The sequence below is a fragment of the Leopardus geoffroyi genome, chromosome B4 (genome assembly GCF_018350155.1).
Source record: "Leopardus geoffroyi isolate Oge1 chromosome B4, O.geoffroyi_Oge1_pat1.0, whole genome shotgun sequence".
NCBI lineage: Eukaryota > Metazoa > Chordata > Mammalia > Carnivora > Felidae > Leopardus > Leopardus geoffroyi.
In genome coordinates this window covers 56,442,789-56,456,167 of record NC_059341.1, presented here as the reverse complement: position 1 = coordinate 56,456,167, position 13,379 = coordinate 56,442,789, and the positions used below count along the sequence as shown (strand labels likewise).

The window sequence follows — 13,379 nt, the reverse complement described above, 5'->3', positions numbered from 1 at the left end:
TTGCATTAATTTTCAAATTATTCTGTATTTTCTTATGTTTTGTTTATCTCTACAAGATTACATTTTATTTTATGGCTTTCAGTATGCTTCATATAAAGATCTTAGTTTCATTTCTATGTTTAGTATTGTATAGTCTCTAAAAATCATGTTTGGGTTACTAAAAGAAAAATACGTTTCTTTTTTATTTTTAAAGAACAGAATGGGACTATACACATGCTAACATTTGTTTCCTTATCCAAGAACAGCTAAAAATGTAAAGGTAAATTAGTTCCTTTTTGAAGTCATTGCAGTAAATCTGACTGTATGTACCTTCAGTTTTGAAAAGGTGGGATTGAACTGTTAATTCCAGTCTGTAGAGTGTTAGTTTCTCACCTATCCCCTGCTTTCTATAATTCTTTGACCATAATTGGTCTATTGGTATTATCAAAAGAATAAAATTAAAGTAGGGAAAGAAATGAAAAATTAAGTCTTTAAAAAAATACATCTAAGAGCTTGGGAAATATTCTTTCATCCATAACTATGTACATTTGTGATGTGTCTATTATATGTCTGTGATTTTTACTTTTTAAAAATACTTTTATGTTGGTTTTTACAAATGATTATTAAAAATTATGAATGTTAATAGTGTTTTGTCATGAACGATATATTTAGGAATGGGAAGTTATCAGAAAATAGATACAACTATATTTCAAAATTGCCTAAAACTCATGCTCTTTAGAGAATTTTGGAATATTTTAAGAGCATAATTAGTGCTTATCCTCTCTGTATTTACTTTTAAACATTCTTTTAGTATTCTTAAATTGTTAGCATAGCGAGGGACGGTTGATCCTTGAACAACACACCCCTGGACAAGCTGACATAAACTTATAACTTCTGATTCCCCAAAGTGTAACTATTAATAGCTTACTTTTGACTGGAAGCCTTATTGATAACATAAATAATCAATTAACACGTATTTTGTACATATGTATTATATACTGTATTCTTGCAGTGAAATAGGCTAGAGGAAAGAGAATGTCATTAAGAAAATCATAAGGAAGAGGAAGTACACTTAAAGTACTCTACTGTATTTACTGGAAAAAAAATCCACGTGTAAGTGAACCCGTGCAGTTCAAATCCATGTTGTTCAAGGCTCACTGTAATTGGTAGTATCTTGGTTATTTTATATTAGAAGACTCAACTTTTCAAAGTTGACTATTATACAAAAATTCATCACATTACCATAATTAAAAAAATAAGGTTTAGAACAAATTGAGTCTAGAACCAATGGTGATCAGTATGGCTTTGACATCTTGCTTCTAAAGAAAACTTTGTGAATAAAATCGAGTAAAATACGTGCTATATGAAGTACTTTAAAGTTTGGATCATTGTAATAGATTTCGACTCATGATATTTATGAAGATGAATGCAATTGAAACTTTGTTTCTATAGCTGTTTTTTGGTTGTTATTTATGTACCGATGTTCTGTAGGAATGGGAAGTGGTAGTGCTGGAAAAGAAGGGGGGCCGTTTAAAGCTCTTTTAAGACAACAGACTCAGTCAGCACTGGAACAAAGGGTAAGAGTTGCTCAACATTCTTTATTCTTAAACTCTTAATGTGTTTTTTAGTATGCTTCCATGCATTTTTAACTTATTTCCATAAGCTAGTTTTGATCATGTAACTATAATGTAATTTTGCAGTCCATAATTTATTTAAGGTATCAAAGTAATTTGTTTATGAATAATTACTTTTAATTTGGAATAGTTCTGTAACTTTTTTGTTTTGTCCTCCAGTCTTTTATTAGAAATAGTCTATTTGGGAATATCCATTGGATGATGAAGTCATTTCTAATTTTGCATTAAAATTATAGTATATAAAAGGAAATAGAGTTTTCTCAGAAAAAATATTTTAGTTGTATTATATTAAAATAATTCTTTAATATATTAATATGTTTATATGCTAAAATTATTCTTATGGCTGGCCAATCTCTTAGGGGTAAAAAATGCACAGATTCGTATTTCTACAGATTAACATAAACATTGTGGTTATTTGGTATGTGAATACATCTCTTTAATTATTATAAGTTTAATGTTTAGTTAACAATGTTAAATGGGAAAATGAATAGTTAAAATTTTTGGATGATTTTTCTCTTTTTATTTTTTGTTTTTTGTATAAACTTCATTGCTAAGGGAGGATCGCCTCATAGGTTCTGTAGAAGGCGGGTATGTTTCTGAACATGTGTGAGAGCCTGTTTCTTGTATTGGTAGCTTTTCTAGTTTTAATCTTGATCATTTAAGTTTTATTTAAGCTTTAACAAATGTTGCCAGCTTTTTTTCTTTCTGTAATGCAATTTTTAAAAATTTATCAGCACTATGAGGCTCATTTTTTTTCTCTTTAATGCAGTGCATGATTACTTATATGTTATGTCAGTTATTTTAAGGCACAGTTCATAGCTTTCATTGTGTCTGATTTGGAAGTTATAAGCATTTATAGAATTTTCTTTTACATGTTCCATTTTATACTAGCATTACAAAAAAAAGATAAAACATAGCAAATACCTACAAAAGAATGCATTCTATAAAACACAGATATTTCTTCTCTAGAGTTTAGCTTTTGAGAATAGTTTTTTTCAGATCCTATTATTACAAACAATATAACAACTTCTTTTTTAGACTTTTTTTAGACTTTCTTTCCTGTGCTGGAAGTACCTGTATGCACTGTTTGCCCTTTAGACAAGGCTAGGGAAGAAGAGAGCTGAGCTAAGCAGAAGGATGAGACTTTAGCTGCACACAGTTGTTTGCTTTGTACCTATCAGGCAGCAATTGCCTTTGAGCTACTTTCACACCTTGCAGGCATACCAGCTACTCTCCTGCAAAAGCCCACTTAACCATTCAAACCATTTGTTAAAACCAAATATAGAAAAAGACTAGAAACACGGAGAAGAGGGTCAGAGTGAAGGTGTGCGTGTTCACTTCTCATTTTTTAGGCTAGAATGCTCTTCCTCCTCCCCGACTCCCAGTATTACACTCTCTACAGAGTTCCTTACACAAGGAGCATTTCCTGTAATTATCGTTCTAGAATTCACAAGAACAGAAAAATTTGGGTTGCCTTGATGTTTGATGTGAGATTTTGCCTGTATGTTGTGCCTGTGACTTCGTTATCTATATTAGGAACTTTTGAAAACACCTAGCTTTAAAAGAAAAGAAAATACTAATTAGTTAAAACTATTTTAGATTTAGTTTGGATAAAATTTATGTTTTCAAATATGGTTTTAAACATTCTTAAAGTTTTGGACACATTACTACATGAGGCATACATTATTAGATACTCTTCATGGAATTAACGGTAAAGATGTGGGAAAACTCTAGTTTTCATTTACAACTTTGTAAAACCTGAGTTGGCAATATATTTATGTTACCTAACCCTGCAGTAGTCACTTGAGTTTAGGAAACTACCTCTGTATCCTGGGTATATAAAAAATAGAACAAGCATTATGATCTTTAGCTTTCCTAAAAAGCTGTGGCTACCATTAGTATGTATGTCTTTGTTTTGGGAAAGATTTGTACAGAAGTATGAAGAATTCTCCCCATATGAGTTCAGATATGCCTTAACTCTGCCAATTTGAATACTAGATCAAATTGCGCATATGATATACCATTTTTTATATTCATTTTTAAAATATTCTTTTCTACCCTTTGCCACCCTTAATAAATTGTATGGCTTTTTTTTTTTTTCTTGAGAAACTTTGTCCAGCATCTTTTATTTAATGAGTTATTCAAGTAGCAGTTATCAAAAATAAAAATGTTATCTTTTTTCTTTCACAAAATCAGTAAAAAATAACTTGACAAGATCTTGGTGATAGGTGTCAGATTACTGGGAGATAAGATATAGAGATAAAAGTTTTATTTAAATTTAGGTTCCACCTATGAACTATTTGATGTAAAGCAAATAGATTTATTTTTCAGTATGACTCTTCTTTCACCTCTAGGAAAAATGAAGTTACTTTTCAGATGCTGAGATGTATACTAGGTAAAGAAACCTAGCTGACTTGGTTTAACCTAGTATTTCCAAATATAGCTTACAATAGAATATTCCACTTAAAATACCTGCTAGTGAGGAACATACTTTGGGAAACATTGATATAAAGCAAACTCTTTTGATAAATTATGATCTTTGCAAAAGTTGAGTAAAATTATGCAATAAATCATAGTAGGAACCTGGCATGGGGTTTTATCTCTAGAAAGTTGACCAAGGTATCTCAGGATAATAAAAAATATATTTGATAAAAAATAAATGATTTAAATATATTTTAAGAAAAACCCCATTTAAATGTTAAAAAATTATTCCTATTGTGTTTCCAGATTTTCCAACTAGCCTGTCTTTGGACACATAGTATTAAATAGATTTATACTGTATGCACTTGGCTTATGTCAAAATATCAACATATGAATTCTTACCTAGGTAGCACAAGGGAAGGCACTTTAAATATTAGGACTCTTCAGAGAAAATGTCTTCTGTGGTCTCTGGGCAGGGGAGGGGCAGAGAGAGAGGGAGACACAGAATCCGAAGCAGGCTCCAGGCTCTGAGCTGTCAGCACAGAGCCTGATGTAGGGCTCAAACTCACCAACCGTGAGATGATTACCTGAACCGAAGTCAGATGCTTAACTGTTAAGTCAGGCACTTCCAGGCGCCCCGGAAGCTGTTCTTTTCAATGGAACAAAACCTATAAATTCATCAGGTGTTATGATAGACTAGAGTTTAAAACCAGCTCCTTGACTCACTGTTTTAATAAAAAATGACAAGAAGCCATATGATAAGATTTGTTGCTCGTGTAGAGTCTAGGCCCTCTTAACTCTTACTTTAGGGTGTGGGAAAGATTATAAAGCATAATTTTAAGATAATTTGCAGAGGGCTGGCACTTTGTAAGTATGCCATAGTAGTCACTGGTGATGGGGGTAGAGATGATAGGTATTTAACAGTCCTCTGTAGGTTCATCTGTAGTTCTTATGAGAGAGTTATCTAAAAATGTCATTTTGGTTCCATAACAATGCCATTTTTTTTTACGCCAGGTTAAATTGGGTGTTAGAGTAGGTGTGCTGATTGGATGAACTGGGGACGTGTAGGACAGAGTTTAAATTGGCAGAGTGGGTGTCCATGTCTTTGGGCAGCCGTTCCCCTACTTTTTCTGCTATGACCACCAGCTCTAGTATGATGCTTTCCCTCTTATCCCTTTATCTGTCTTCTGGAATTTGGGAGAAGAGTCAGAATCTCAAGTAGAAAAATCATTTAGGTTCATTTTTATACTTCTCTAAATTCTTTTTTGTTTTTTTGAAGTTATTTTTAAAAAATTATTTTTATTTTTATTTTTATTTTTATTTTTATTTTTATTTTGAGAGAGAGGGCATGAGCAAGGGAGAGGCAGAAAGAGAGGGGAAGAGAGAGAATCCCAAGCAGGCTGTACCCAATATGGGGCTTGAACTCACGAACTGTGAGATCATGACCTGGGCCAAAATCAAGAGTTGGATGCTTACCCGACTCAGCCTCAGGCACCCCTTACCTAAATTCTTATATGCACATGTTTTCTAATATGTCAATTTACCTAACTTATTTCTTAGTTTTAGAAGGAAGTACAGCTTTTCATGTAGCTTATAAAAATTTTATTTCCAGTGTCTCTTGTCCAGAATATTCAAAATGTTTAAGTATAAAGATTAAATGCAAAGTGTTTTTTTTATACTTTGACCTCAGTATTTTGAGATAATTTAAAAACTGTGTAAAGTTGAAAAACAAAAATCCTAGAGGCCTAAATACTTAAAATACTTAAATTTCTCATAGCATAAGTTTACTTATATATTTCCCATTTAAAACTTACATTTAAAAAGTTCAATTGGAAGTAAGAAGGTATTTTGACTAAACATTTTATAATAATGTAATTGAAGTTCTCCTATCTTTTCATGGTTTTCCTTTTGCCTATCAGGTGGGCCAAACCTATCCATTTCCATAGATTGATTTTTAATTTTTTTTAATGTAGCCTAGGTTTTTCTTACCCTTGTTAATTTAAAGATCCCTTACAAATTCTGTCTGAATTTATTTCTAAATTCATGTGTGTCTATAGATATAGACACATATGTATATACGTATTTTATACTATATCTTAATGGGTTACTGAAGTGTGCAGGACTGTTTGCCTTTGTGCTAAATGACTCCAAGTTGCTGTGCTTTGTGAATTATGCTTTGATGAGTTTGTATTCTCCATGCTTTAAGCACTCAGTCGGTACTTGCTGCTTTTAATGTGCTTGCTTCTAGTAGTACTCTGTATCTCTTTATCTCCCAGCTTTCATTTGCTGCATTTAATCTGCTGTTGTCCAGAAAAAAAGATACTGATAGATTTTAAAATACGTTCCTATAATTGTATATTTATAATAACTGTATGTCATAGTATGGATATGATCTATAGGGCTCTCTTATGAATCAAATACATAACCTTTAGTACTTGGAACTATAACAGTTCTTTTTTGACTGTTGAGAGTTCTGGTTGGCTTATTTTCTAGTTCTAAGTTATGTTCTGAATAGCTGAGGCTACTGGTAAGTGATTTCTGTTTAAGTGATCTATGTTAATCTTGTAGCCATTTGAGTTGGATACTAATTTTCCTTTTCTTGCATCCAGTTTGTGTAATATGAGATGCCTCCATATTTGGAGAGCCACTGGAGCTCCCCTTTCTTCCTGGTGCTATTTCAATGAATTTCCTTTCTCTACCATTTCTCTCTTGCCTCTGTATTGATGAGATTGAAAGATATCCCTGAGAGAGAAGGGGAGAATAAAACTTGGAAGAACTTGTGGAATTTTATTGCCTCCCTTGCTGTCATCTGCATACTTCTCCCTTTTCCTTAATATACATTTGTGTACTTTTCTCCTGCTGCTCGTTGTTGATAGAGTAAATAATCTCACACAGTGATTCTCTGCCCACTTCAACTTGGTATTTGTCCTTCACTTTTCTGTGAATCTCTTAACCCACACTGCACATTCTCTCACTCCTCCTTCAGTCCCACATTCTTGTAGATCTCTTGCACCAGTCCTTCAGAGTCTTTACCAGTAGCCTGGAATTGGGTGTGTGAATGTGAGGAGGTGTCTGCCCCACTGCAAAGCAGACCCGAAGTAGAAGGGCAGGGGAATCCCCTCATCTCACTGTGATTTTGCATCAGTGTAAGAGATTGAGAGAAAGGAAGAGTGTGTTCACCTATCTCAAACTGGAACTCTGAGAACCTTTTTTTTTTTTTTTCCTCATTGAGAATTGATAAGAAGAGTGTTTGGATTCTGTGTAACATGATATATATGGGAAAATGGATTAGGAACTCCAAACATCCAAGGAAACTTTTAATTACGAAGCATGAGTGAGGTATAACTGGTAGCCTTTTGTTAACGGATAGAATTCATATCTCACAATATGAATATAATCTAAAGGGGTCAGGCTTTTTGACAAGCACATTTTTTGTGCTTTGTACATGGTCAGTTATATTTTTCCCCCATTCTTTCTACTAGGAATTTCCGTTTTTTACCTTGACGGCATTCCCTCCTGGATTTCTCGTGCATGTTGGGGGTGTTGTTAGTGCACGTTCTGTGAAGCTTTTGGACCGCATCCACAATCCTGGTATGTTCTTTAAGAGTTTGTTTTCAGTGTTTCATTTGCTTTAACTGTGGTTATTAAAATTGATTGTTATAGTTTTAAAGAATCAAATCTATCTGAAAAGAGAAATGAAAATGAAAGTATAAACTGGCACATGTTGCTTTAAGTATTTCTAGTAATCTTAATTAAAAATAATCAAATAAGTAGAAGTATATTTTAGGTACTCTTTTATATAAAACAAATTTTGATTCATTTTTGGCCTACTTAACACTTTGAGGGAATCCTTAAATTAACTTCTGAGTCTGCTATTTGACCCAGACAGATAATAAATTTTTACAGTTTGACCATTGCAGCCCTTATCTTAAGATGTTAATTGTTTTCATTAGCAGTAACTCTTTGTGGATTATTTTAGTAATTTCCTTATTCCTAAAAGCAAGTGTTCTTTTGAAATTTAATTGTAAACATTGTGTATTGTCTAAGAATTTAAAAAAAAAAAAGTGCTGTCTGCTTTCTCGTAGAGAAAAGACCTCTTTTCTGTAGCTATTTGTTCTATACAAGCAAACAGGTAAGAAGAGTAGGCCACTTCTTTTAAAACATGGGGCCATGATTATAAAAGAAAGGCCTCAAACCAGTCTCAGTTTCAGGCCCTTGGATTAGGAATGCTTTGGTGGTTTTTCTGAATATAAAATTAGCATGAAAAGTGTGGTAGAAATTTTCTGTTTGGAGCGTTTTCTTGCATCTCTCATTGACTGGATTCCCAGTATCTCATTCAAGCCACTTATTATTTTGATGATATACCTTAGACCTAAGTTATGTTAGTATTCTTATTTGGCACATATGCGTATATGCTTTTGAAAATTTTGAATTGTCACTTCCAATAACCTCTTCCTGAGGCTTGTACTGACAGCTACAAAAGGAATAAAATGCTTTGAAACTATTTTATGTAAAACATTGCTGATAGTGATTTTGAGGATACAGAGCATTACCATCCTTTTAAATTAAAAAAGAAAAAGTTAATGCAGTTTTTTTTTAATTAAAAAAAAGTAAAAGTGGTTTGATGTCATTTGAGTTAATAGTTATAGAGAAACAGAATGGAATTTTTTCCAGACCCTGAATGAGATTTTAGGAGAGCAATAGTAGCTAGGATTATTTAACTCTGAAGCTGAACAAATACATACCTTAAGCATTAGTCTTCTCTTTTTCTTCTCTGGTTTATTATTTTTTTCCAATGTTCCTTATTTTTTCTGGCCAGTTTGAGGTCTTTTCTTAACGTAGTATTGTATATTCTGCAGTAATTAAAGGCATTCTATATATGAATGATGCCAGTTTAATGTATTGAGACATTGAAGACACTGCAAGTTCCGTATCTTTGTGTTTGGGAACTTGAATTATTTGGAAAGTGCAAGGAAATACTGAGCTAATATACCTGACATTAACTGTGTGACTCAAGGCTTGTTACCTGTGTTTCTATGCACCATTGACTCAAATATTTTGATAGCTGGCACCCACTGATAAGCTCCAAACATGGTTTCAGGAGTATATTTAACTGTTGGTGGTATCTTCTGTTTACTGAAAACATTTTTATTTTATTGTTGCTTCCATGTACTCTGAGTAAGCTATAGAGTCTGGGAGAACAAACAAGGGTTATTTAAATAAGTTAAGTAGAGAGCTATATTTAAATCCCATCGCTTTTTACAACAAACTCTTTTTTACTGTTTATCATACTTGCCAGTTTATTCTAGTGGTGTGAGAAATGTAAGAATCCAGGCCCAGGGAAGAAAACAGTATTCCTTATTACAGAATACAATTTGTGTATTGTAATTATCAGCTTACGCATTCTCTTCCTTTCCTTCCCTTTCAGAAATTTTTTCAATTCACATGAAAATTCAGAAATTTTCAGTTACTAATATGCTGTTTCCCAAAAGGTTATGGGCATAGATATATAAATGCTCTTTCATGATATATAAGCTATATTTTAATTTTGTTTTATTTTCAGTTAAATACAAATCAGCTATATATTCTAATGCTTTCAATATTACATTGTTTAATATAAATATCACATTTTTGGGGTTGTTTTATGTAGGTGTTATGCATTAAAGGACATTTTCTTAAGAACTTTTTTTAATGTTCTTAATGTTTCATAAATATTTATGAAAAGGATTTAATTTGTTGAAAAAAGCTGAATGTTGAAACAAAAAGAACTCTAGATTAGCATCTACCATGATGATGATGTATTAATTTTATGATACTGAGTTACTCTGCTGAGAGAAACTTACAATGGATTGAAATGCATGTGCTAATGTTAAAAGTGCTGTATTTGCACTCTCAAATCAATCTTGCAGTTATTTTTTGACTAGTGAATACGGGAAATTTTCATTTTACACTGAGTGTAGAAGGAAAAAAAATCTTATTTTAAAACCACTACCACCTGCTAACTATGGATTATTATTTTGGAGTTCTTTTAGAATTTTCTCCTTTGTTAAATATTAAGCAAACATGATATATACAACAAGGAAAAGAATGGGGTGGTTTTAAAAATCAAGGTCATTATCTCAAACAATTAGACTTTAGTTAATGTTAGATTATGATAGCATGCTCCTTCTTCTCTTTCTATTTCTACTTCTTATTAACTCTGCTGTCTGTGTCTTTCCAGTTCCTGTCGAGTGGTATTGTCAATTGTGTTCTTGTTTGTAGTGTTTTTTTTTTTTTGTTTTGTTTTTTTCCTACTATTCTGCACCTAAAACTGATCTACTAATTTGCTGTTTTGAACTCAGCCTTTGTCGGAATTATGGGTAACACAAGATCTTACAAACTGCTAGACTGGAATAGTTTCAATTCAGGTATTTTGATGGTCATTCAGTACTACATATGCTGACAAAAATTATGGCAGCTCAGTGAAGTTTTTAGAAATGTTCTAGATTAAATAGATTTAATATCAATTCAGTTATACAGACACATTCTGCAGTACATATGTTATAACTCTTACAGTTCCCATGGAAATGCAAATATAAAAATGTGTTAACTAAAATGAATTAACCAAAACCATAGAAATACCATAAATTATAAATGGCTTATGATAGGTAATTAGCTTTCAGAATGCTAAATTTAAATTATATTTATTACATTTTGGATAGTTTCTTCATATAAGGTAAATGAGATAGACATTAGCTTTATGATTAAAGAAATATTAATTGTTAAATATTAGTATTAAATGGCTAGACTTGATAAACTTAAAGTATGTTTAAACTTTATTTAGGTTTGAATATATTTAGTATTCCATAAATACTATGAAAGTACAACTATTACCATTTTTTTTATAATTCTAGGAGTGTTTCAAAATTTGGCAAGTAAGAGATTTTGGGGGGATGAACAGCTTTCATGAGCTCCCTTCCTTCCCCTTCCATGTGAGAATATAATTTTCTTTTTAAGTAATTTTACTTGTGGATATAGTTTGTAGCTTTTAGAGAAACTAAGATAACCTTACAGCTGATGATGTGGTTTAGAGTCAAAGCCAATTTTTCTTTTTGATAAAAGCATATTCTCTTAATATAAATATCTAAATTTTTATGTTACTTGTGGAATTAAATAATGGAACCATTTTGATTCAGTATCAGAAGCTGGTATTTTGCCTAAAGAATTTTACCAGTTCTTTGTGTCAGAAAGTATATCTATTTACAGAGAAACAAAAACATTAAGAGGCTCACATTTTAGATAATATCCCATAATCTTTTCAATATTGTAAACTTTTTTGTTCTTAGGAGTCCAGGATGTAAGTTCTGATGTAAGTAACACATGTTCGACTCTGAAGTAACTCATGTTAATCATGCAGATTTACCTAAGTTCAGTCTAGTAAACAATCTGATAAGGTCCAATCTTTGCGGATTATCAATTGGTAAGTCGTCAGGGAAATTACCTCTATTTCCTGTCCAAGTTTTTGCCAGTATATTATCACACTGATTAAAATTAAAATAATAATTTTGAATGGAATATGTTATACTTGGTTTTTAGTGTGAAAAATACCCTGCTGGATTCACTTAATAAACATAATATATTTTTAAAAATTGGGCAGATTAGTGAATAGGAAGAGAAAAAGCCTAATTATGTAGGGAAAGGACATTGGGAACAGAGTGATCACTAATAATTTAAGGAGCTTAAAATTTGTCAGGGCAAACATGTTTAGAGTGAGATGTGTGTTAGATGATAGAACAGTCTTGGAAAGTAGAAAAGCAGTTAAATCTTATAAGTCTAATACTTTGTTGCCTGTAAGCAGAATTACAGAATTTGGCAAGGACAAACAAGGTTGAGGAAAGAGTATATCTTGCCATCATTTAAAATAAAGTCAGGTAGTAAGTGTATGAAAAAAAGATGGATATGAATTACAGAAATATTAAAAGAACATAAGGGACACCTGGCTCAGTCAGTAGAGCATGTGACTCTTGATGTTGGGGTTGTGAGTTTGAGCCCCTGTTTGGTGCAGAGATTATTTTAAAATCTTAAAGAAAAAAAAAAAAGATAAAAGATGACACTTTCAGTTTAATGTTCTCATAGTTCTGTGCTTTTGACTAAGATATTAGAATCTTTATGGTAGTGGAACATACTCAGAAGTCAGACTGATTTTCATATTAATAATATAATTCTGAACAAAAATATGATAAATGTATTCAAATCATTTATGTATTCTTCTCTGTAATTAGGGAATATTTAGCCATTATTATCCTATATTACTGTAGAAAATCAATAATTGGCCACATCAGTAAAAAAAAATAATTGTTGATATAATTTTTATTAATGTGAGAAATTATTCATCAATATTGTATTTCCTGGATTCTCTGACACCATTTATTATGTAAGGTATCATCAATTAATGATAGCTTCCCAAGAGGAAAGAGAAGGAAATACTACCATGTTAAATATATTAACTATTAGACATTCTTATTTCAGAAACATTAAAATATGGAAAGATATAGGAAAACATTTTTAATCACACAATAGTATCTCATGAAATATGATATGCAAGCATTTATTAGAGTTTATTTTGTGCCAGTTTGCTAGATGATAGCTGTGCAAAGATGCCAGTAACCCTGTTTTCACAAAAAGGTCATATTCTGGGAGATTAGAAAAACATATTAATGGTTTACTGTGTGGTGTGGTGTGGTGTGGGTGTGTGGTATGGTGTGGTGTGGTGTGGTGTGGTGTGATACAAGGTACAGAACTAAAGAGGACAGCATAAATTAACTATGTGGCAGGGAAGCTTGGAGATATAATTCTTGAGCTCAGTTTGAAGGATGTATAAGAGGTTAACATTTATACTTCAGACAGTGTATTTGGAGGTATGTTGTTACATCCTTTTACTGTAGTTCTGAAACTTTAGCACTGTGTTACAAAACAATATCCTAGCCATTGCTTGTTTGATATTTACATAGTTACTTCATACTATTGTTTGACATTGAATACAGAATGTCTTGGTTAGTTCAGCTTTTTTGTGTGTGTCCTTTTTTCTACTGCTTTGCTGTCCTAGGTTGTGTTAACTACAGTGATAGAAAATATTTTATGGAGCAGAAAGAAGGAAAAAAAAAACTTCAATTATCTGAGAATTTATTTTAAAATTACAGTGTTACTTTTTCTTATCTTCCTTCTTATGTTTCTGGCTTGGTAACAGGCTTTGAGAAAGACAAGATGAATCTTGCTGCTAGGAAGGAGGAGACACCATGTGCAAATCTTGTATTGTGACATGCCAGGAACAGGGCCGGCATAGGAATAAGACAGGGTATCCAATGG

At 32.1% G+C, this 13,379-nt stretch overlaps 1 protein-coding gene across 26 annotated transcripts in view; it reads left to right on the top strand.

Moving 5' to 3' along the window:
- The window catches only part of C2CD5 (C2 calcium dependent domain containing 5), a 100,645-nt gene that overhangs the window by 39,941 nt on the left and 47,325 nt on the right, over positions 1-13,379 (top strand). For 12 of the 26 annotated variants that reach the window (XM_045463525.1, XM_045463519.1, XM_045463522.1 and 9 more), the window contains 2 exons: positions 1,471-1,556; positions 7,517-7,625. In XM_045463525.1, coding sequence (XP_045319481.1) covers positions 1,471-1,556; positions 7,517-7,625 — 195 coding nt within the window. Of the gene's footprint in view, positions 1-1,470; positions 1,557-2,168; positions 2,202-7,516; positions 7,626-10,375; positions 10,442-13,379 lie in introns of all 26 variants that reach the window. The other 14 variants (XM_045463509.1, XM_045463508.1, XM_045463504.1 and 11 more) reach the window with 3 other exon arrangements.